Source organism: Pangasianodon hypophthalmus, chromosome 18 (assembly GCF_027358585.1).
Source record: "Pangasianodon hypophthalmus isolate fPanHyp1 chromosome 18, fPanHyp1.pri, whole genome shotgun sequence".
NCBI classification, from domain to species: domain Eukaryota; kingdom Metazoa; phylum Chordata; class Actinopteri; order Siluriformes; family Pangasiidae; genus Pangasianodon; species Pangasianodon hypophthalmus.
Genome location: NC_069727.1, coordinates 17,538,074 through 17,560,408, shown reverse-complemented (window position 1 = coordinate 17,560,408; position 22,335 = coordinate 17,538,074). Strand labels below are relative to the sequence as shown.

The 22,335-nt window shown below is 40.4% G+C and overlaps 2 protein-coding genes across 3 annotated transcripts in view; one reads left to right on the top strand and one right to left on the bottom strand.

The window, feature by feature from the left end:
* cfap54 (cilia and flagella associated protein 54) overlaps window positions 1–535 on the top strand; it is a 43,076-nt gene extending 42,541 nt beyond the window's left edge. For both annotated transcript variants that reach the window (XM_053241816.1, XM_034313224.2), the window contains exon 69: window positions 49–535. In XM_053241816.1, coding sequence (XP_053097791.1) covers window positions 49–168 — 120 coding nt within the window. In that variant the 3' untranslated portion in view covers window positions 169–535. The remainder of the gene's footprint in view (window positions 1–48) is intronic.
* rint1 (RAD50 interactor 1) lies at window positions 519–11,986 on the bottom strand. Its single transcript, XM_026923770.3, has 13 exons — window positions 11,643–11,986; window positions 10,250–10,491; window positions 9,876–10,049; window positions 8,687–8,827; window positions 6,634–6,790; window positions 5,263–5,373; window positions 4,953–5,178; window positions 4,722–4,859; window positions 3,420–3,619; window positions 3,098–3,315; window positions 2,469–2,649; window positions 1,331–1,449; window positions 519–1,076 (listed from the first exon to the last, which is right to left on the bottom strand). Exons 1-13 carry the CDS (start codon window positions 11,871–11,873, stop codon window positions 857–859), a joined length of 2,358 nt encoding a protein of 785 aa, XP_026779571.3. The 5' UTR covers window positions 11,874–11,986; the 3' UTR covers window positions 519–856.
* Between the last annotated feature and the right edge of the window lie 10,349 nt (window positions 11,987–22,335).

Genomic DNA, 22,335 nt, shown 5'->3' with positions numbered 1-22,335 from the left:
AGTGTGAGTGTGCCTCTGCTCTGACGAGTGTGTTTGTGTGTTTGGCAGGTACCTTTTGAGCCAAGTGTACAGATCTTGTGCGACCTGGAGCGCTGCTTTAACCCTGCATCAGGAGCCACTTTGGAGGACAGAGCACTAAGTGACTGGCTCTTCTCTCTCCTCACCTGACACTACAACAACTCAAAGACACCAAAGTGGCAGCTGTCTTAAAGGAATACGCCAGTGTTTTTCAAACTAATCTCTAGCTACTAGATCATAAGCATGTGTGTGATTATCATAGATATTCAACAAATTTCCCTACACTGGGAAAAAAAAACCCTGAAAACCAGTTTTCATCTAGAAATGTTTTGAGTAAAGAGCTTTTCTGTTTACTCCTTTTCTCGGTACAGGGAAACATCAAAATATTTGAATGTGGTAGTCAACCATATAGTTAAAAAAATTCTAGAGAATTCCTTTAAGATTCCTTTAAAATCTTACATAATATACACTGAAATCGAATGCCATGTTTGCCAAATAAATAGGAAATTATTCACAACCACTGTGAATTTATTAGACTTTCAAAAGACACACTCATTACATAGTTATACAGATTACAGGTTATTTGGATCGCTTAAAACAGCAATCTCAACATGTCCAGACCTTTTAATGATTAGACTGAGTGGAAAGATGCACCAGGGTGGAGAGTTTTTTTTCCAAACACTGCCACCCCATTCATATTAGAACGGCTTCATTTCATACTGTAGTTTCTGTAAACTCTGCACCGTCAGAAGTAGAGAGCATGTAAGAATGTTGTTTGGCCAGCTGCGCGTCTTTGCGTTGAAGGGCCACTGATGCTGATTTAGTCAGAATTCATAACTCAGTGGTTGAGCCAGGCAGAGCGCAGATTCAGGAGGATCTGTGCATCACTCGGAGCCAGCTTGTACACGCCCATCTCATTCAGAGCTGACTCAGGGGTGGGCTGCTGGGGTCTCAGAGAGGCCTCGCCCTCTTCCGGTTCCTCCTCCTGCTTCAGCACGTCACACAGCAACAGAGCCGGTCCGACCTTCAGATTCAGGATGATGCAGGCCTCCTTCACACTGCCACGTAGACAGACAGCAAGAGATTTGTTACGTGAGGAGCCTTCAGTAAAACCACTGGCTTTGTGTACTTTAATACAAACTAAAATCCCAGGAACACCATCAATTACTGACATTTTAAACATAATTAAATACATTTGCTTCTTTGCCTGAATTGTAAAGACACTTCGAAAATGCCAGGCTTATTCCTTCTCGTTAAAGAGAATGTGAATCTGGCTGTAATTTTTTTTCCCTTCATGTTCTGCCACACTCACTGTTTGAAGAAGTTCTCAGGTCTCTTGCAGTAGTGTCCAAACAAAGGAAACAAGTTTCTGGTCATGTCAAACTGGAGCTGTGCAGCACCACCTTCATTGAAGTGGTTATACATGATCACCTGTGAACACAGAGAAACACCATTAAGAGTTTTAATGACAGTTTCTGCACTAACTTGCTATACAATGGAACAGGAAAGTTGTCTTCTTTAGTTCAGCTAAAAGACTGAGGTAGCAGAGGTGCCAGTGTTGCTAATAAGAAAAACCTAGCAGGCAGAGAGAAAAAGCAAAAAACAAAAAACAGAATATAACCACAGAAAATCTAGTTTATGTCAGAGGACAAAATGGCTAATTTCTTTTTAGATATGTCCCAAACAGTAAGAATACAGCGTGGTCAAAGTCTGGTGTTTTCACTACTTAATAATAGGCAGCTCTCCCATTTTTACTGGGAAAGAAAGCAGAGCTCAAAGCCTCTGTCTGTGTGCTCATGAGTCTAAAGCGAAAGTCAGCTCTACCAGAAACACGTGTGTCTTTAACGTTCTGCTCCCTTTGCCCATTCGGAAAACACTAGCAGAAGCAGAAAACTGTAATTTTCAGGTGTCTTCTGTAGTGCACTAACAAAGGGTCAGTGTAGATGTTGGCACCTCTGATGTTGCTAGAAGGTGAGGGAAGCTTATAGCTGCTACGTCAGCAAACTGCATGCCTATACCACACACACACACACACACACACACACACACACACACACACACTTCCTGAACTGAATCAAGTTTTCATATTTCATAACTTGATTATCTGGTTCTGACACGGTATGATACACTGTCATTGAAAAAAAACAGACAAAAGTATATATCAGAGCTAAAAACAGCCATAGCAGCCAAAAAAACAGACAAAAGTATATATCAGAACTAAAAACAGCCATAGCAGCCAAAAAAACAGACAAAAGTATATATCAGAACTAAGCCAGAATCACTTTCTCCTTGTTATCACAGAGTACTACTGGACACAAGCCTCAGACTCTAATAGGAATGTGGGCCAAATTTTTAATTTTTACATTTGAGATAATCAGGTCTATGTCATTAAACTATTATTTTAAAAACATGCTGATATAGATGCTGAGATATTGCAGAGTGAGACTGACATCCTGATAGAGGAAGAGGTCGAGCCTCTCGGCCAGACCCTGCCAGAACATCTGGAACAGAGGCAGGCACAGCAGCTGCTGCAGCTGGAGCAGGTGATCCCTCAGGCACAGCAGCATGGGACACGCAGAGCTGGACAGTGACATGGTAGCCTGGTCACTCTGCGACGGCAAAGAGATCCACCTGCAACACACACACATTACACTTTCAGACATCTGCTAGACGTTTATATAGAGACTTGGCAGTTACCACTTTGTGCGCTCTCAGGCCTCCACAGCTAGATATAGCGTTCTTCTCCCAATAATAATACAAACAACAGTTTATTCAGTCATTAACAGTTCATACTCAAATCTATGGCATGACCACACAACAAAACTGAATCAGCATTATGAAAGAGTTAAAATGAATATTAATACATCCAGAAAAAGGCATATCAGCAAATAATAACAATTACACTGCATTACTATTATTATTATTATTATAACTTTTTGTAGTGAATGGGGGCATCACACAGTGCAAAAAACGGTTTTATTGGTCACTATATTTGATGTGGTTTTCAATTATTATATATTACATAATTATAATTATTCATATTTATTTACTCCTGTTCTAGCTGTATGTTGTACAGTACCTGTCTCTGCAATAAGGCTGGGCTTTCTCCTTCACGTCTCTCATAACTGCATCCAGCAGACGGCCCAACATGTCCCCTCTCAGTCTCTCAAGTAGTGCGAGCAGTCCTTCAAACAGAGAGCCCTCCAGGGAGGCCAGGCGCCCACTCTCTGTGGCCCCGAGAGGCCCCAGGACCTCCTCTCCGACTGACACGGCTACCTGCTGCAACTGCAGGAAGAACTGAGAAAACAAGAGAAATGGAGAGGCGTTTTACTTTCCTATTTCTTATTCCATTACAGAGATTTAGTTCCCATTTTTCAAAAATGAGTATGATGAACACTAACCACATTGTCACCCCAGTCACTCAGAACCGTAGATATGTAGTTGGCAGCATTCAAGATGGCACAATAGCGGGCACCCAGTGGCTGTCGGGATTCTTCCTTCATCACTTGGGTGAGACGGATGCGGAAATCGTCCACCAGCTCTCTTTGTAGAGCCAGGAAGCTGAGCTGAGCTCGAGGGCACGGCAGGGAACGATATCGATCTGAAAAAGACAGATGTTTAGGAGTTAGAGATACTGATAGACTGATTCTGGCATGACAAGCTGGATCGGATTTAATGTATTTCCTGATCCAATCCGCTAACATATCAATATCATATCAAAAATGGAAAAAAGTACAATGTGCATGAGAACCTAATGATAAAATAATGAGACAGAGACACCTATACTATTTGATTAATAGCCCTCAAAGCATTTTTTTTGTGTTTAAATTGTATTTTTTTTGCTTGGTTTAGGATGTCACGGTGGCACAGGTGGTAGCGTTGCTGCCTCACAGCTCCAGGGTCCCCAGTTCGATCCTTAGCTCGGGTTACTGTCTGTGCAGAGTTTTGCATGTTCTTCCTGTGTCTGCATGGGTTTCCTCTGGGTTCTCCAGTCTTCTCTGACCTCCCACAAACATGCAAGTAGTTACATAAGCTAAAGCTACCTAGGGGTACATAAGTGTGTGACTGTGTGTGTGCACGGTGCCCTGTGATGGACTGGCATCCCATCCAGGGTGAATTCCCACTTCAAGTGATATCAGAACAGACTCCAGATGAATGAATGAATGAATGCCTGGTTTAGGGTTTTAGTGTAGATGGCACATAAAAGTAACTCGTGCAGGCTTACATAGTTTTAAAAATAGTATAATGATGAGGATTAAAGCAGTGGCAATATCACTTCAGGTTATTTTGTGTTACTGTACAAGGCAAGATGAGGTTTATTTGTATACCATTTTATACACAAAGCTAATTTAGTGTGCTTTACACAGACATAGAGAAAAGCATGCACAACATAAAAGATAAACTATTTAATCAACAGTTAATAAATAGCACGTGAACATAAACTGTTAGAAAATGGCTCCAACTAGCACAAACCATTCTTTAGTTTGTTCCTATGGGGCTTTAACAGTTCTATGTAGAAACCTTCAACATTATATTTCCCTATTTAGAAAGGTCTTTGTTCTGCATGATGGCATGAAACTGTAAGCAAAGGCACACTAACAGGTATTTTAATGTATTCCTCAGTGATAAAACATCCTAAAACCTGAATAAAATGTTATTTGAGGTTTAACACGATAATGTTAATAAAAATAAATGGCTTGTACCTGTGATGACTAGCAGTAAAGTCATAAAGGTCTCTGCACAGTCTGGTGCTTTCAGCTCATCCATATCAGTGATGTCTTTGTACTGAGAGCTCCAGGCTCCCTCTGCAGACAACATGGCATCCACCTTCTCCAGTGCCACTAAATATCAACACACACACTCACACAGTTACTTTTTTTTTTAAATTACTCCAGTACACTTCTTCAATTAAGCCTGGCTTTCAGAAGACTCACTCTTTCTCTCCACACTGAGCCACTTCTGAAAGACGTTCTCCTCCAGCAGTATGTGCAGGGCTCCGGGGTAGTTGCTGGGGTAGGCGTGTGTGGAGCGCAGCTCCTTCTCAAACTGTAGCACTTCATCCACCAGGTGGCAGAAGAGAGCGTCGTCATAGAGCAGCCGCTGGGCATCGTGGGCCAGTTTCTCATGCACCAGAGTAAGAAGCCCTCTGCACAACTCCACCTAATGAACACAGGAGAGACTACACATGTATCTGACCCTCACTGAGTACCATGCTGGTGGGTGAAACATAACGACTTTTCTTACCTTTGCATTGACTTTGGCACCAGCACAGTCAAAAATGGGCTGAATCTTCTCCTCCATGAAGTTAGAATTGTGGCCCATCCACATGAGGACCTGAGTCAGATACCACTCTGGCTGTAAAGGGATAGAGGACTACAGTTAGTATTTTATCACAACGTGGTTTTCTTTCTTCTTCCTTATCAGAGCTACAGTATAATGGTTTTCAGTCTAATTGGCTAATAGCAGATAACATTAGGTAACAGATTGTGCTCATTTTACCTCTCTGTGTGTAATTTACATCATAATAAAAAAAAAAAACTATATATAATAATAAATTGTTTTATTTTTAAGGTCTACATCTTTAACCTTATAAAAAAAAGCCATTATCTACAAATTAGAAATATAGCTAGAGCTATATTAGCACTGGAATATTCTCAGCAATTTATGTACCAGTAGGCAATCTGTTAAAAATATGCTTTTACAACCATGATTTAGCTCTTTGTTCCTTCTCTGATTAATCCCCTCTTTACCTGGTCACTGATTTTTGGTGGTCGGCCTCCTCTAGACCTCCTCTAGAGCTGTGTTTGTGCCATATTCTTTCCATGTAATAATAATAATAATAGTAGTACATGGAGTTTTGCTATGATTGCTTAGGACTACAGTTGCTATGATAGCTTTAGGACTGCAAGTCTCCATCAGTGAACAGTTTGATAACTTCAACAAAATGGATTTAATGTGAAAACTACCATTTCCTGGTTACACAATTGCACTATTTGTCCATGTAGTACAGAGTTATAGAGGGAATTATTTATAATCGCACTATCCGGTGTCACTCAGATGAGGATGGAGTCCCTTTTGGGTCTGGTTCCTCTCAAGGTTTCTTCTTCATAACGTCTTGAGGAGTTTTTCCTCACCACTGTCGCCTCTGGCTTGCTCATTACAGATAAATTTCTAAATTTCAAATTTATATCCTAAATTTTTATATTTCTGTAAAGTTGCTTTGTGACATTGTCCATTGTTAAAATGCTAAACAAATAATTAATAATGGATTTCATGCCTCTCTTTGGGATGTTCAAAATTCAGGATTTTTTAAAATAAGCAAGTCCTATTAGATACTTTTCCAGACCTTTATATCAGACTGACTAGTCAGCTTAGTACACAGATTCTGCAGGTACCGTATCATCCTTTAATAATTCGTACATCAGATGTGATCTATTCAAAGCCCTGAAGCTCTTTTCATGACATCGTAAACTGAGTTCACTTGTAAGTCTCTGTAAATTATTAGGAAAATTTCTGTTTTACATGATAATACTTTAAATGCATTCAAAATCATAACACATGTCCAGTCCCATTATACGCTTATATCTTGGGTTTTAATTTAGTACGTGTTCTGACCTTGCTTAGTGAGTTGGTCTGCCGGTTCCCAGTGAAGTGATACCTAAACCTCTTACTGAGAGGCTGCAGCATGATCTGAACAGGAAGTGAGAGTGGGGGTGTCTGAGGCAGGCCAGGGCGGGTGGGCACCTCCTTCTTCTCTGATATAAGGTCATCGCTGTGATGGGTTAAAGGCAATAATGCTGACACCACTTTCTAATCGTCTGTAACATTTCCATTCTGGTTTTACATTGGCTTCACAATTACTTACACCGATCAGCCATAACATTAAAACCACTGACAGGTGAAGTGAATAACATTGATTATCTCGTTAGAATGGCACCTGTCAAGGGGTGGGATATATTAGGCAGCAAGTGAACACTTAGATCTTGAAATTGATGTGTTGGAAGTAGGAAAAATGGGCAAGCGTAAGGATCTGAGTGAGTTAGACAAGCGCCAAATTGTGATGGTTAGACGACTGGATCAGAGCATCTCCAAAACAGCAGGTCTTGTGGAGTGTTCCTGGTATGCAGTGGTTAGTACCTGACAAAAGTGGTCCAAGGAAGGACAACCGGTGAACCGGCGACAGGGTCATGGGCACCCAAGACTCACTGATGCGTGTAGGAAGCGAAGGCCCGTCTGGTCCGATCCCACAGATGAGCTACTGTAGCACAAACTGCTGATAAAGTTAATGCTGGCTCTGATAGAAAGGTGTCAGAACACACAGTGCATCGCAGCTTGCTGCGTGTGGGGCTGCGTAGCTGCAGACCGGTCAGAGTGCCCATGCTGACTCCTGTACACTGCCGAAAGCTCCTACAATTTGTACGTGAGCATCAGAACCGGACCATGGCGCAATGGAGGAAGGTGGCCTGGTCTGATGAATCACGTTTCTTTTACATCATGTGGATGGCCGGGTGTGTGTGTCACTTACCTGGGGAAGAGATGGCACCAGGATGCACTGTGGGAAGAAGACAAGCTGACAGAGGCAGTGTGATGCTCTGGGCAATGTTCTGCTGGGAAACCTTGGATCCTGGCATTCATGTGGATTTTACTTTGACACGTACCACCTACCTAAACATTGCTGCAGACCAGGTACACCCCTTCATGGCAACGGTATTCCTTAATGCCAGTGATCTCTTTCAGCAGGATGCTGCGCCCTGCCACACTGCAAAAAGTGTTCAGGAATGGTTTGAGGAACAGGACAAAGAGTTCAAGGTGTTGACTTGGCCTCCAAATTCCCCAGATCTCAAGTCAATCGAGCATCTGTGGGACGTGCTGGACAAACAAGTCCGATCCATGGCAACTTACAGGTCTTAAAGGATCTGCTGCTAATGTCTTGGTGCCAGATACCACAGCACACCTTCAGAGGTCTTGTGGAGTCCATGCCTCAACGGGTCAGAGCAGTTTTGGGAGCACAAGGGGGACCTACACAATATTAGGCAGGTGCTTTTAATGTTATGGCTGATCTGTGTCTATATCTTTTGATTTCCATAAGATAAACATTTTAATTATTCCTCATAGTTCTTCAATGATACATCATTTCAGAGCGTTAAATTGTCTAGGACAGAGGTTCTCAGTGTGGGATTTTTTTTTATAGTGGTAAAAATCACAACCCACCATTATCAAAGTTATTATATTGAGTTCTTACAGGTATTAAATGTTTGACCACTTGAATGGGTTTAATCCAAACATTAATTACTCAAACAGCAGGTCTATAAATAATGTCAACTTGAACGTAATGTGTTGTGTCAGAAGAATAATAAGCTATGGCTCCAATACATTGCCAAAATATTATTATATACAAACAAATAATGAGCTAAATATTTTTAAATAATGGGGTTATCTTAAAACAAAAAATGCTGTGGCCTGTTGATTTTTTTAATAGTTAAAGATGTCCCTGGCTGCCAAATGTGTGAGAACACCTGGTCTCAGAAAATGAGCTAATAACCAAAAAAAGCATTGAACAGCTGACCGTAGACTATCTGTAGGCTAATCAGTGGCACTGGTGTGTTGAGTGTGTGTGTGTGTGTGTGTGTGTGTGTGTGTGTGTGTGTGTGTGTGGCACAGAGGATACGACGTCTGCAGGGAGATGAGCTGAGAAACGAGCAGCTCCAATTGGCTGTTGAGCTCCTGAGCGTTGGCCAATGGAGAGAGAGACTGCGTCGGGGGAGACACTACTGGCCAGTGCAGCTGCGTCAGCACCTCCTCAAAATCACTGAAATGAAGGGAAACAGAGAGTTAGGACATCCAGCGCAAAATCAAAAACAAGAACTGGCCCACACAAGAAATCTTATTGTTCTAGTTACGGTTCTACTAAACAGTCACCGTGACTCTGACTGCATCCTCATGGAACACAACAACACTGTTCAGTTCAACAGTTAAGCCCATCGTTTGACCTGTTCATATCAGCTACAACAAAATCCTAACAAAAAGGGTCCATTCACAGAGTTTTTCAATTTTATCAACAATAAAAACCAGACAAAAATCTACACTGTCTTGAAATAAAAATTAAAATTCCCGTTTTGTCATTAACTTACAGTACTGAAAACCGAAATGAACTCGAACAGAAATCTATTCATTTTGGTTGTGCTTGTACTGTAAAGATCATTGTTTGGCCTGGTACATTTTTATATAATCAAGTAAATCTCAACAGTTGTGCAGGTTGAGAAATAAAATGCCATAATGTTGCTTTGGATAGCGTAAACATTGCAACAGGTGTGCACAGAGTATAGATTTATTAGCTAGCCCACCAGGCAAGTGCTGCCCAATCCCTTGTTTCAGAAACTGCCTAGGATAAAAGTTATACTTAAAATAATATAATAACACATGGTCTTCAGTTTGCTAGTAAAGTGCATTAATACTGGCTAAGGAAAATGAAGAGGTACATAATCCTTGTCCTGGTCTAATAAAGTTTTTAATGTAGCACATCATTTTTGCACTCCCCAAAAAAATTTAAGCAAGTTTTGAATTTGGCTATGAGTGGTGATGTTTTTCTTCCATTGTCTTCCACTGACCTTTTTTTTTTTTTTTTTTTATTTCACTGTATGTGCATACAGTATATCGTGTGGCATAACCAATCAACAACAATACCATATCAGTTCAACGGGAACAGTTGATAAAAGCACATGTCTAATTTCCTGATGCCAAAAATTCCAAAAGTGTAAAAAATCCAATAATCAAAAAGTGGAAAAATTCCTTAAAAATAAATTCTGCTTTAAAAACAAATTTGATCTTTATTATGATATTTTAAAAATGACTAATACCTTGAGAGTTTGTCTTTCAGGATCTTATGCCAGAAGTTCAGTGTTTCTCTGAGGAATGCTTGGAGGTGGGTGCAGCTTGACTCTTTAAGATCCATGTCCAGAGTGGCCATGTTGCCTACTGCACTGATTGCCTCCCAGACACTGCTAGTCATCAGGAACTGCTGAATGCTGTCACTGTTTTAAACACAAATAAAGATCACAAAAGCTCACATAACTGTGCAATTCAGACAGCTGAAACTGTGATGCCACAGAAAAGTAAGTTTGAATGCATACATATTGAATGCATGGATTTAAAACAGCATAGCATGTGTAGACCAATTCTGGGAAACACAGAGGCTTTAATTTGTTGTCTCTACAGCTAATGGATTTCTTACCTGAGCTCTTCGATCCGAGACAAGCACTGGAGGTACTTCATGTGTCTCTCCAGTGTGTCTAGCTCTCCCAGAGTTTGTCCGAGGCTGTCATTCCAGCTCTGTGCTCCCTTGAGATGTTGCTGCAGTGTGTTGGACAGGACTCTCTCTCTCTGAAGTAAAGTCTCCAGTTTGGACCGGGCCTCCTCTGCAGCAGCGAGTGCAGCCGATACACGCAAAGGCACCGAGCTCGACACGGTCACCACCTACACGTACAGACGAGCAACACCAATATTAAAGATACATTATTTCTACTTTTCCCCATTTTTTAAAATATGATCCTGATATCAGAGATTTGAGAGTCAGTCGATATGAGATACTAATCCAATACTGGCGCCCTTTTAATGACCGATCTGTAACAAGATGTGTCCTGCATAATCAGTATTGCATCCTGTCTCATAACACACATTCATGCCATATGTCAAGTCTGGTCTGATCTGATACTGATCTAGCATTTTAGACCACTACTTTAGTACCTTTACTTGATATGAGACACAGTGCTGGCTCATTGTACTTCTCTGGACTGTAATTAATGCTTGGATCCTAAACGTAACCCATCTTTGATTGATTTAATTCATCTTTTCTGTATCTGACAGGCTAAAGAAAACACCTGACAGCATAAAGAACAATATTACTCATCATCGTCTACAGCCTTGTGTGCTACTTAATAGGGTAGGATAATGATGACAAAACACTGTTTTACAGTTTTTACATATGGGCAGCACGGTGATGTGGCCTCACGTCTCCAGGGTCCCTCGTTCAATCCTGAGCTCGGCTCGGGTTACTGTTTGTTCGGAGTTTTGCCTGTTCTCCTTGTGAGTGAATGAGTAGGTGGACGTGTGTGCATGGTGTGCTGCAATGGACTGGCATCCCAGCCATGGTGTATTCCATCATACCCAGTGTACCTGGGATAGAGACCCTACCCAGGATAAAGCAGTTACCGAAAATGAATGAATGAATGAATGAATGAATGAACTCATTATTACATATTGTGATTGTGATATGGCTTGCAGTCCAATAAAACACCCTGATGAATAACAGATTGTTAAATAATAATCAGATCAGATTACTGCAAGTCATCTAAACAGTCTCAGCACTATCAGTGGGTAAATTAGGCTAATACATTATGATTGAAACTGTATTTTCAATCATAATATCCTTGTGCAATAGTTATAAATACTGCTGTCTAGAGCCTACATAGTGCACTACATGTTAGTATGGAACAATACAATGTCAATACTTTGAAACTCCTCTGGTTTCAAATACATTATTTCTTTTTTAAATTAAACTTCTAACACACATGCACAGCTGTCTGACTGTAAGTGTGTAACAGAAGGACTGTATCCTGCTGTCTTACCTGCATCTCTAACACTTTGTTCTCTGCTGTCAGTTTCTCAAGAAGTCCCTTGACTTTTCCCACTGATTTCAGATCTCCACCAATTTCTCTCTCCACCACTTCACCCACATGATCCATGCAGCTTCTGTCCTCTGACGCATGTTTGGTATCAGGATTATTATCGTTTATTAACCTGGGCTTACAAACATCAATGTTATCACTGTTATTGTGCTCGTTTGCGGGCGCCGCCATGTTTTTTCCCCCTTAACGTTCCACGTCATCAGCTGACAGTGAGTCCACGCGCGCCCTCTGCTGGTCACCAGGCTGTAGTGCTGCTACATTACTGCTCCAAATTAAGCACTCGTTTCCTACAGCACAACTGCACTCACTGAACACTTTATTAGGAACACTATACTAATACTGGGTAGGGCCTCCCTTTATTCTCAAAATAGCGTCATGGATTCCACAAGATGTTGGAAACAGTCCTTTGAGATTCTGGTCCATGTTGAGATGATTGCATCAGACAATTCATGCAGATTTTTCAGGTGCACTTTCATGCTGCGACTCTCCCGTTCTACCAAATCCCAAAGGTGTTGGGCTCATTATCATGTTTGTGAAACCAGTCTGAGACACTTTGTGACATGGTGCATTATCATGCTGGAAGTAGCCATTAGAAGATGGTAAACTGTGCCATGAAGAGATGCACATGATCAGCAACAATACTCAGATATGCCGTGGCATTCAGGCGATGAGCCCAAATGGCCCAAAGTGTGCCAAGGAAACATTCCCCACATCATTACACCACCTCCACCATCCTGGACTGTTGACACAATGCAGATTGGGTCCATGGATTCATGCTGTTGATGCCAAATTCTGACCCCTCCATCTGTGATGCTCAGCAGAAATCGATTTATCAGACCAGGAAATGTTTTTCCGGTCTTCAGCTGTCCAGTTTTGGTGATCCTGTACACACTGCAGCCTCAGCTGTCTGTTATTGGCTGACAGAAGTGGAATCCTACGTGGTCTTCTGCTCTTGTAGCCCATCCACCTCAAAGTTTGATGTGTTGTGCATTCTGAGATGCTTTTCTGCTCACCACGATAGTACAGAGTGGTTATCTGAGTTACTGTAGCCTTTCTGTCAGCTCAAACCAATCTGGCCATTCTCCATTGATCTCTCTCATCAACAAGGTGTTTCCGTCTGCAGAACTGCTGCTCACTGGATGTTTTTTCTTCATTTCACCACTCTGTGTGTGAAAATCCCAGGAGATTAGCAGTTATAGAAATACACAAACCAGCCCTTCTGGCACCAACAATCATGCAACGGTCAAAATCACTGAGATCACATTTTTTTTCCCCATTCTGATGGTTGATGTGAACATTACCCGAAGCTGCTGGCCCGTATCTGCATGATTTTATGCACTGCACAGCCGTAATGATTGGCTGATTAGATAATTGCATGAAAGTGTAGGTGTACAGGTGTTCCTAATAAAGTGCTCAGTGAGTTTATTTCTACAGCCCACTTTACAAAGGTTTAAAGTACTTTATTTCAAATCTGATTACATTCAAGTTGGATGTCAAATTGATAGCAGTTGGATAAGTAACAAATAATATCCCTGCTGGAAAAATCAGCTACCTGCTGCCAGCACAGGCTGAGCTGCTCAATCTGGTAGACCATCTTTGGCAGCTCGCAAATTATTTTCAGGCTTCCTTGTAACTTGACTAATTTCATAAAAATTTCAAAACTAATTTCAAACTAAATGTTTGAGATTGTCTCACTCCTGTGTTATTTTCTTAAAAACAGCTTGTCTATGTAGAGGCAGGGTGGTGTAGCCAAGAGTGTTACTGCCTCACAGCCTGGTGGATTTCCTCTGGGTTCTCCTCCCATTTCCCCAAAATCATGTCAGCAGGCAGAATACTTACTGTAAATTGCTCCTAATTGTGAATGTGTGTGTGCATGATGCCCTGTGATTGACTGGTGTTCCATTCAGGGTGTGTTCCTGCCTCAGATCCAGCGTTCCTGGGATAGGCTCCGGATTCACTGCAAAGCAGGTATTGAAGTTGAATGAATGAATTCAGAAACTGTTTCCATTTACCAGTACTTAGCAGCTGCCAAAGATGGTCTACCAGCTTGGCCTCTTTTTTGGCAGCTGGTAGCTGGTCAGACCAAAAAATCAAAACCATAAAAAGAGCCACAGTGAATGTTCTCAGTCAGAGAGGTAACAACAGCACAGTGTGTGCAGGAATATCATACTGGCCATAATGCACTACAGTACAGAGTGCCTAATTTCATTTTTGGATGATCTCTATGGAAGGCTTGAGCCTGTAATGAAACAGGTAAGAAAACATGCATTTGCATGGGACAGCACTGCATTTTCCGGTCTGAATGCCCATTACACACTGATTTTCAGTGAGTCATTTCCCTCCTACATTATTAACTATTACTGTAACCACAGAGAAGAGATGGAAATGGTCAAGTTCACTTTTCTGTTAGAGTTTGAACTGGGTTTTTGTTTCTTGTATTTTTCCTCTATATTGTATATAGTATACAGTATTCTGTACAGTCAAGATGCTTTTTAACTGAACCTTTAAAAATAATGGCTTACACTACCAAGCAAAAGGAATTGCACTTTGTTCATAGACTTGAACTTGTTAGTGACTAATGCTTGTGAGTGATTATTAAAAAAATATGTTATTTAATCCCATGGCTCAGGTTTCTCAGGAAGTGAAACACAATAAAAATGTTAACAGGAAGATGATCCCTAAAGGCTGGATTGAAATTCCTTCATTTGTACTAATTCAAGTTGCTAATGTGAATCAGTTGGTTTTGAGCAGAGAAATCACTAAAGTTTGCTGGACTCTGGTCTTCTTTGACTGGAATTGATGACATCTGAATTAGTGGCATAGCCAGCATGGTTACAAAAAGTCATGAGTAAACTTCCCTGAAGCCCCAATCAGTAGGCCACACTGAGAAAATCTCCTGCAGTTACACATACTTACAGTCAAATCATGTAAAATGTATGAGTAAGTCGACTTTTTAACACATGCAGCTACTTGGGTGCTTACCTCTGCTTAAGTATCCTTTTCATACATCCTATCCTTTTTTTAAAACTGGTGTGGACTGATGCATACTATAGTTGTATTTACTGACTGTGTCCCATTTGTTGCTATGTATAAACTGGAAAAGGACAATGCAGCATACACAGAAGACATACACTGTGACCTTAAGGGGGAAAATAGAATAGCATGTGCAATGTGCAGTATAGAAAGTGTACAATGGTAAAGTGCAGTACAGTAAGAGTGTTTAAAGTGTTCCTATTGAATACTATGAAGATTAACGTTTACAAGGAATGCAGGTAAGACACTTGATGGCTTGGGGTACAAACTATCCCTGAATCACGAGTGCCGATAGTTCTGTACCTTCTTTCTGACGGGACAAGTGAGAACAGTGGATATGCAAGGCACAAATATACACTGAAGAGTTTAGGAGATTTTTTTTCTCTCTGATTTTATTCATCATGTTTTATTTTAAGTTCATTACTTGCTGTGTTTTCTTCCGTTCCTACCTTCCTACTCTGTAGACTACCTAACAGATTTCAGGTTGGCTGATGTGCACATTACAGGGCGCTGCTTGCTTTGGATGGCATGCAGAAGAACGTAAGTCCTGGAGGATGTTTGGCTTACAGTGTACTTGCCAAAGTAAACCTAGCCTGCAGCAACAGCTGTAGAGACATCCATAAGCTGTCACACCATGATACTCCCACCGTTTGGGTCCACAGCAGAACCAAAATGGTACATTACAGGCTCCATTGTCTTGTGCACAAATTCAGGGAGGGTTTTATTTCTTGTTGCTTTAGCAGTACCTACTGATGGCTTGATTTTATGACCAGGCTGCCATTTGGGCTGCATAATATATCATCTGCCTATCTCACCTGTTTGCACCATAAAACTGTCAGAACAATGAATAATGAGTCTGTTGTACAACAGCCACTGAATGATGATGGCCTTGATCTTACACTGTTTTCCTCACCCAGAGTGAGTTCCTGAGCACTGATAAGGATTTTTCAAGAGAACTATTGATATTATGCTGTGTATCAAGAGCAGCAGCAGTCAGAAGAGCATGTATGTGGGCGTAGAGCTGGTCCTTCAGATGAGTGACTGTGAAAACCACATTAGCACAAAATTCCCCATCATCAGATAACTTTCTGCAGTGAAGTGTCACAAGAAATGTGCACAAGACCTTGCAGCAATACTGCTTTAAATCTGTCAACACTGGCAAAAACTTCTAAATAACTACCTGGTTCTCAAAAGATCGTTCCATTTGATAAACCTTTTGAAAACTGGCTATAAGGTCTGTCAAGCTGTAAAAACCACAGGTTTTTTTTTTCTTTGTATCTGTTAGTGTTTTTATATACGCCCACATACTTGATTTTCTGCTACATACATATGATTAATTTAAATGTTTATTTTTTGACTGATTAGCTGTTACCTGTTGTCCATCATCAGGTTCACAGAAACAAACATAAGACAGTATATTATTAATTAATATATTAACCATTAGACACATTTTTATAGAAACATAAAATTATTTTTTAAACAGTATTTTATGTCAAGATCCATTGCATACTGATAATATAATATAATATAATATAATATAATATAATATAATATAATATAATATAATATAATATAATATAATATAATATAATATAATATAATATAATATAATATAATATAATATAATATAATATAATATAATACAATATGGAGTTTGGAAAAAGACCAGGTAATATTTTTCCAATCTTCATCTGTCGAGTTTTGGGGAATGAAGCTCACTATAGCCTCAGATTCCTGTTCTTGGTTGACGTTAGTTAGTAGTTATTTGAGTCATTTGAGCATTTATTTAATAACAAAAATAAAACTAGAGTGCTGAAAGAAAAAACACAAAAGATATGCATTATTAGATAAATAAAAATTCAGCACTTGGAGCCAGACAGTTCACAACCTTTTAAAATGAAGCTCTTTATGAAATCAACTTTAAAGACACACTATAAACTTATTTTGCTGAATATTGCAATATATTTCTGCTACATTAGGGAAAGCACTCCATTTCCCCAAAGTGGCATGTTACAGTGAACCGCAGTGTGAGGAAAGTAGCTCTTAGTGGCGTGGCGTGCTTGGCAGCCCTGTTCCAAACACTGGGAATGTATTTCCCCCACATTCTTTACCCAGCTGTTTGCATGTGAATGAGAATAAGCATTAATTTGTGTGCGTGTATATGGGTTTTTTTCCTAATGGCAGCGACGGCTATGTCACAGCTTGTTAACTCGGCATGCAAAAACATAGGCCTATTACCAAGGTATGTCTTTATTTTGTTATATATAGACAGTGTGCGTATTGCATCATGGAAGGTAACAGGTTGTGAGTTCTGTGTCTGGAGTGTCTCTAAATGCCAGTGAAAGCATTAAAGCCTGTGAGCAAATGCCAGTGCTTAGGCACACAGTACAGACCTCTTGTAGCGTGGCCTTTTGATCCAATGCTGTTTTGAGTTTCCAGTTCAGTTAATTAAACAGCCTAGTCCAACAAGCCCTCTCATAATGAAAAGCAGACACATTCACCCACAGCCACCGTCACTAAAACCAACAATAAACCCTGCTCCCTCTGATCTTCGCTGAAAGGTGCTTGCCGGACCTTTCTGCAGTAAAGTGTCACTTTAATTAAAGCTTTTAGCAGCTGGATGACAACGTTTTTATTGTGGTGGGTCATAAAGGTTGAGGAGGCTCTGATGCCCATCCCAGCGTGACACTGAGCCGTTCCAGCTAATATAAAACAAGTGAGGGTCCTTGTCCTGTTAGCCATCTTTGTTCCTTCCTTTGTAGAATTTCTGAACTTGAGACTTGTAAAGCCCAGAAAGTTTGAGCTACTCTTGTGTTTACGGAAATCAGTTGAGCCTGTAATGGTGGGTGGGGAAACGTGTGTGTGTGTGTGTGTGAGAGAGAGAGAGGGTGGGTCTGTTTGTCCTTGCATGTGCCTGGCAGCTTGTTTTTCCCACTCTGCTTCTGCTGCAGGTGCAGCCTGCAGCTGCAGCTCTGCCACGTACGCCATCAGCATGAATCATTTCCCACCCTTTCACGGCAGCATAATAAGAGCATATGGATGACATGAAAGCTAAGGGTGGGGGCCAAGTTTTATCCGGATCCTTACCATGGTCCCCATAAACCGGGTCCTTAGAAAAAAAGCAACAGTATGTGATGTGCCGTAAGGGAGGAGAGGGCAGCTAAAATCACACTCTTACTGCTGAGTTCACAACACTTAGGTAAATGTTTTTTTTTTGGTCCTGAATCATCTCTGGCTGTCATTGCTGTCATACTGTTCATGTGCACTGAGGCATATGGCCCACACAGAACCAAAGCGATAAAAGAAAATGTAAAAAGGAAGCAAAAATAGACAACTAGGCATCGGCCACAGAAGTAGAGCAAAAGAATGAGTCAGCGCTGTGCATAGATTTGGCAGAGTTCTGGATTGTTTTTTGTCAGCTCTGCTGGTACACATCAAAACCTCCACAGATCTTTTTTTGAAAAGAGTGAGCTAGAAGTGAGCTTTGTCTCTTGGCTTACCCCTCCCAAAGCAAATGTTGACTGGAGCTGCAAAAACATAATCAAAACGCGAGACCAGTGTCATCTGAAGATGGTTAACACTTAAAGAACATAATTTAGACATAGTGCATGTATATGTCTGTGTGTGCATGCAGTTGGGCTTGTATCTGCATTTCTAACCACATATTTCCATTTTCACACACACGCACACACCTTACAAAACTGACTATTTATGTATACAAGGATATCCTGTGTCACTCAAAGACATTTGAACAAGTTAAGCCTGTGAAAGCGCTCTGTGCCTGTCTGAGCGATTCACAGCATGAGTGTGCACAAAGTGACATAGCCTACTTACAGTTACACATAACGTGTAATACGATAATAATTGCATGTTTTCTTCTTCAACAGAATTTTGTCGCTCACCTGCTGAGATTGTGCTTCTGCATGCAGTTTTCACAACACCCATGCGTGACCACCTGGGCTACAGTTCTACAATTCTGAGAATGGAAAATGCACAAAGACATATGTGCGAAAATGACTATATGCAATTAACTAAACATTACATGCAATGATTCAAACATTCCATTCAAAGAACTGGAGAAAATATACTTTTTTTTTCTATCGAAAATTATCCATATAAGGACAAATACAAATAAATGCCAAATCTTTTTTTTTTTTTTTTTTTTTTAAAAACCACAGAACAACGTTGCAACTTTAATACAAAGAGACAGATAATGCTGGCCTGCACAAGGCTGTTTGTAGATGTTGGTGCAGGAGCTCCAGAGGAAATACTGTGAAATTCTGCAGTACTGGATATTTAAGGTCTATACCAGGTAGCCTCTACCAGGAAATTAATACCCAGTGTAGATGGATTGTTTGATAATATAATGGCAATAACCATACATGAACATGATCTATACAAACAGAAAAGTGATTTAAAAAATGTGATCTAGAAGTTTGCACTAGGAATGAACTCACTTTGAAGTACTAAAGAGACTTCAAGACAATGAATGAACTAGGAAATACTATGAAGATTAACATTTACATGGAATTTAAAACCAAAGAAAATGCACCCTCAACTCCTACTCATGAACTCGGTTTGGTCTCCTCAACCCTGAGTTCAGCAAGTGATGTCAAATCAGCATGGCTGTGTTCAGTATCAACAGTAAACAAAGTAGCACCTCTTACCTTTAAATGAGTCATAATGTGTATACAAGTATTTGCTTTAGATCAATCAACATACAGACATATCAGCTTGTTAAATCTATAACACTGAAGATACAGTTCACTGGTTTGAGGAGGAAATCACTGTTAGCCATCTAGGTTCTTGCAAACAAAAGACAAACATTGTGGGCATTTGTGTTTTTTTTCTCACTTTGTAGCTCGAACACATGGATATGGAAGTATTTTCCAGACTATTTTCAAAACTAATTGCAAACTGTATTTGCAATTGCATTTTCAACTTGTGGACGCATAAATTATGACATAATTTAAATGAAAATGCAAATCATGTATTACCGTTTGCATTTTCGTTTAATGTACAATGTCTGTCAAATTTCAAATCAAAAAGCAAAATCCACTTCAATTGCATTTCCCATGTCTTACATGTTATGACTCTGTCATTTAAAACTAGCAATAGCATTTATGGTGGTTAAGACGTTGGATTTCTGATCATAAGGTCATGAGTTCAAATCCCAGCACCACCAAGCTGCCACTGCTGGGCCCTTGAGCAAGGCCCTTAATCCTCAGCTGCTCAGTTGTATAAATGAGATAATTCTAAGTCGTTCTGAATAAGGGCGTCTGCCAAATGCCATAAACGTAAATAAATGTATTTCACTTCCTCAGTGTCACATATGGAGCCTGACAAATTTCAAATTGAATCTCAATTTCCTTTGCATTTGCATTTCTGATGCCTTGCACGGAAACCTGTCAATCAGTGTTGGGGGTGGTGAATAGTACTATGGGGCGCATTTGTTTTTGGAAGTGATGTCAGTCACAGTTGACAGCCAAGAAGGAAAATGCGCAGAGCAGACGATTGTGCCAATGCTTCAAGGCACTCTAAAATGCAGTCGACTGTCACTGATGTCACTTCCAAATACATGTTTCTGTGCAAGGTATCGAAATGCAAATGCATTTTCGAATGCTGCATAAATCTCAGAATAAGACACAAAAAGAGAAGTGAACAGAAGTGGTGAAATGAGAGCAAAAGATGCAGTACTCTCTCATTGCATTTGTTCTTTATTTTATATATTCATTTTTATAATTAGTGCCAATAGATCTGGAGTTGGCACAGAATGCTAGGTCCTGAATCGCAATACCAGATTAGTATCTGTGAATGCTAATGCTTCATTAGCTAATTTGAGCTTGGAATGATGAAATGATGCAATGCTAGTGAATTGCCTGACTATGAAGCATTTTCAAGTGTGTAATCTGTGTGTACTATAGTGAGGTATAAGCTGGCTAACTGGAACCAGACGCTGAGGACCTCGCGGGCAATATGCTTAAGAAAACACTGGGCTTTATCAGGGATATCAGTCACTCATTACTCCTATTTCTCTGTCAGGGTGCAGGCCATATCCCTTAGCGGCCATGTTTGCTTTCTCTTGTTACAAGTTCCACATGTGCTTCATCCATCTGTGTTGCTATAGGAGTGAAGAGAGATTGGTTTTCCACAGTGTCTAAAGCTTTCTGTGATTGCTAGCACCGATTTTAGTTAGAATTAGCCTCATTTTCTTTTCAGCACCAGACCTTGGTATCAGTAATTGAGTTATACAATGACGTATGGTGAACATATGAATTAAATATATTGGTATATAATTGATTGCTAGGGCCCCTTTTGGTTCTTTGTCAACAGACATCCCTGACAAATGTTTATGACTGCCTGCAAAGTCCATACCTCAAACAGAATAATCCATTTCCCACATGACTACTAGCACCTTGCTTTTCTATTATGTTCTTAGTTAATGGCATCAATACTGACACTGGCATCAGTCCGATACCGTACTCACTTACTCGTACCTGTGTTTAAAAAAAAATGCTCTGAGATCATGTGTCATAAGCCTAGCGTACGTTTTCCCACTAATGAACAGATGACATGAAGATATATTTCATAATTAATGATGGCAATTAAAGCGAACTGTGCTCTGAGAAAATATCAGGAGGAGGTACTACATCTTCCTACAATACAAGTAACCTGATAAAACATCTTATGGCATTGAAACTGGAAAGTGAATAGTGAAAAGTGGCTTTAATCGAATGTGCAGAGGAGTATCAGGCCTCGTGGTCATGAAGAATGGGTGCAAGGTGCCAAGAATTGTGTGCAAACAAAGGTATTCACAAGCCTGGAGCAGTGAAATGAGTGTGCAGAGGAACTGTCAAATGTGAGAGACAGAACTTCAGTTCTGAGTACACTGAGAACTTACTTTCCCTTTGCTTGCCAGGATCTACACTTTGCAAGTCAAGATGCAATTCACGGCACACCTTGTTCTCATTTCTAACGACTACACTGACTGATACTACTCTCCACATTCAGGTTGGCTGCCCTTGTGCTCTCAATAAAAGATACTGTTTAAACAGCATAACATCTTAAAAATAAAAGTCAACACAAGGAGCTCATTGCTGCAGCACATGGCGGCGATCCATGTAAGCAAAGCTAAATAAAATGATCACATCCTTGATTACTTATTACTAAGTAGTTTTTCATTACAGTACCCATATCGATAACAATACTGGTGAGTAACAAAAAAGTAGTCGTACTTGGTCTGAAAAAAAAAAGGTATTAATGCATCCCTAATAAAATTGATGACGTCCATTGGGAAGGAAGTTCTATGTCTCCAGACATAATTGTGCTGCTGGGAGTTTAGGTTCAGCTCTGTTAGCCCTGCTGCTAATAGCCAACAGCACATACCAACGTAGAGCTGTTTATTTTCAGTGAGCTGTTGTGTCTGCTGCTCACCCATTCATAGTCCGGCATGTGATAACACTGCAATTACTCAAATACAAGTGTTTACTGAGACGGCTGTAGCTGAGGTAACTCTGCTAGCAAGACCTAATACCTATCATTCCTCCAAATACTGGTCACCTCCTCCAAAGTTAAACACAGCAGGCCTGCTGGGTAAATG

What these genes read in the sequence shown, in the direction of transcription:
- rint1 (XM_026923770.3), bottom strand. Translation starts at nt 11,873, where the DNA reads ATGGCGGCGCCCGCAAACGAGCACAATAACAGTGATAACATTGATGTT. An exon ending in CTCATCTCCCTGCAGACGTC is followed by an intron (nt 6,791 to 8,686) that starts GTATCCTCTGTG and finishes AACCCATCACAG; the next exon opens with CGATGACCTTATATCAGAGA. An exon ending in GTGCCAAAGTCAATGCAAAG is followed by an intron (nt 5,179 to 5,262) that starts GTAAGAAAAGTC and finishes TGTGTTCATTAG; the next exon opens with GTGGAGTTGTGCAGAGGGCT.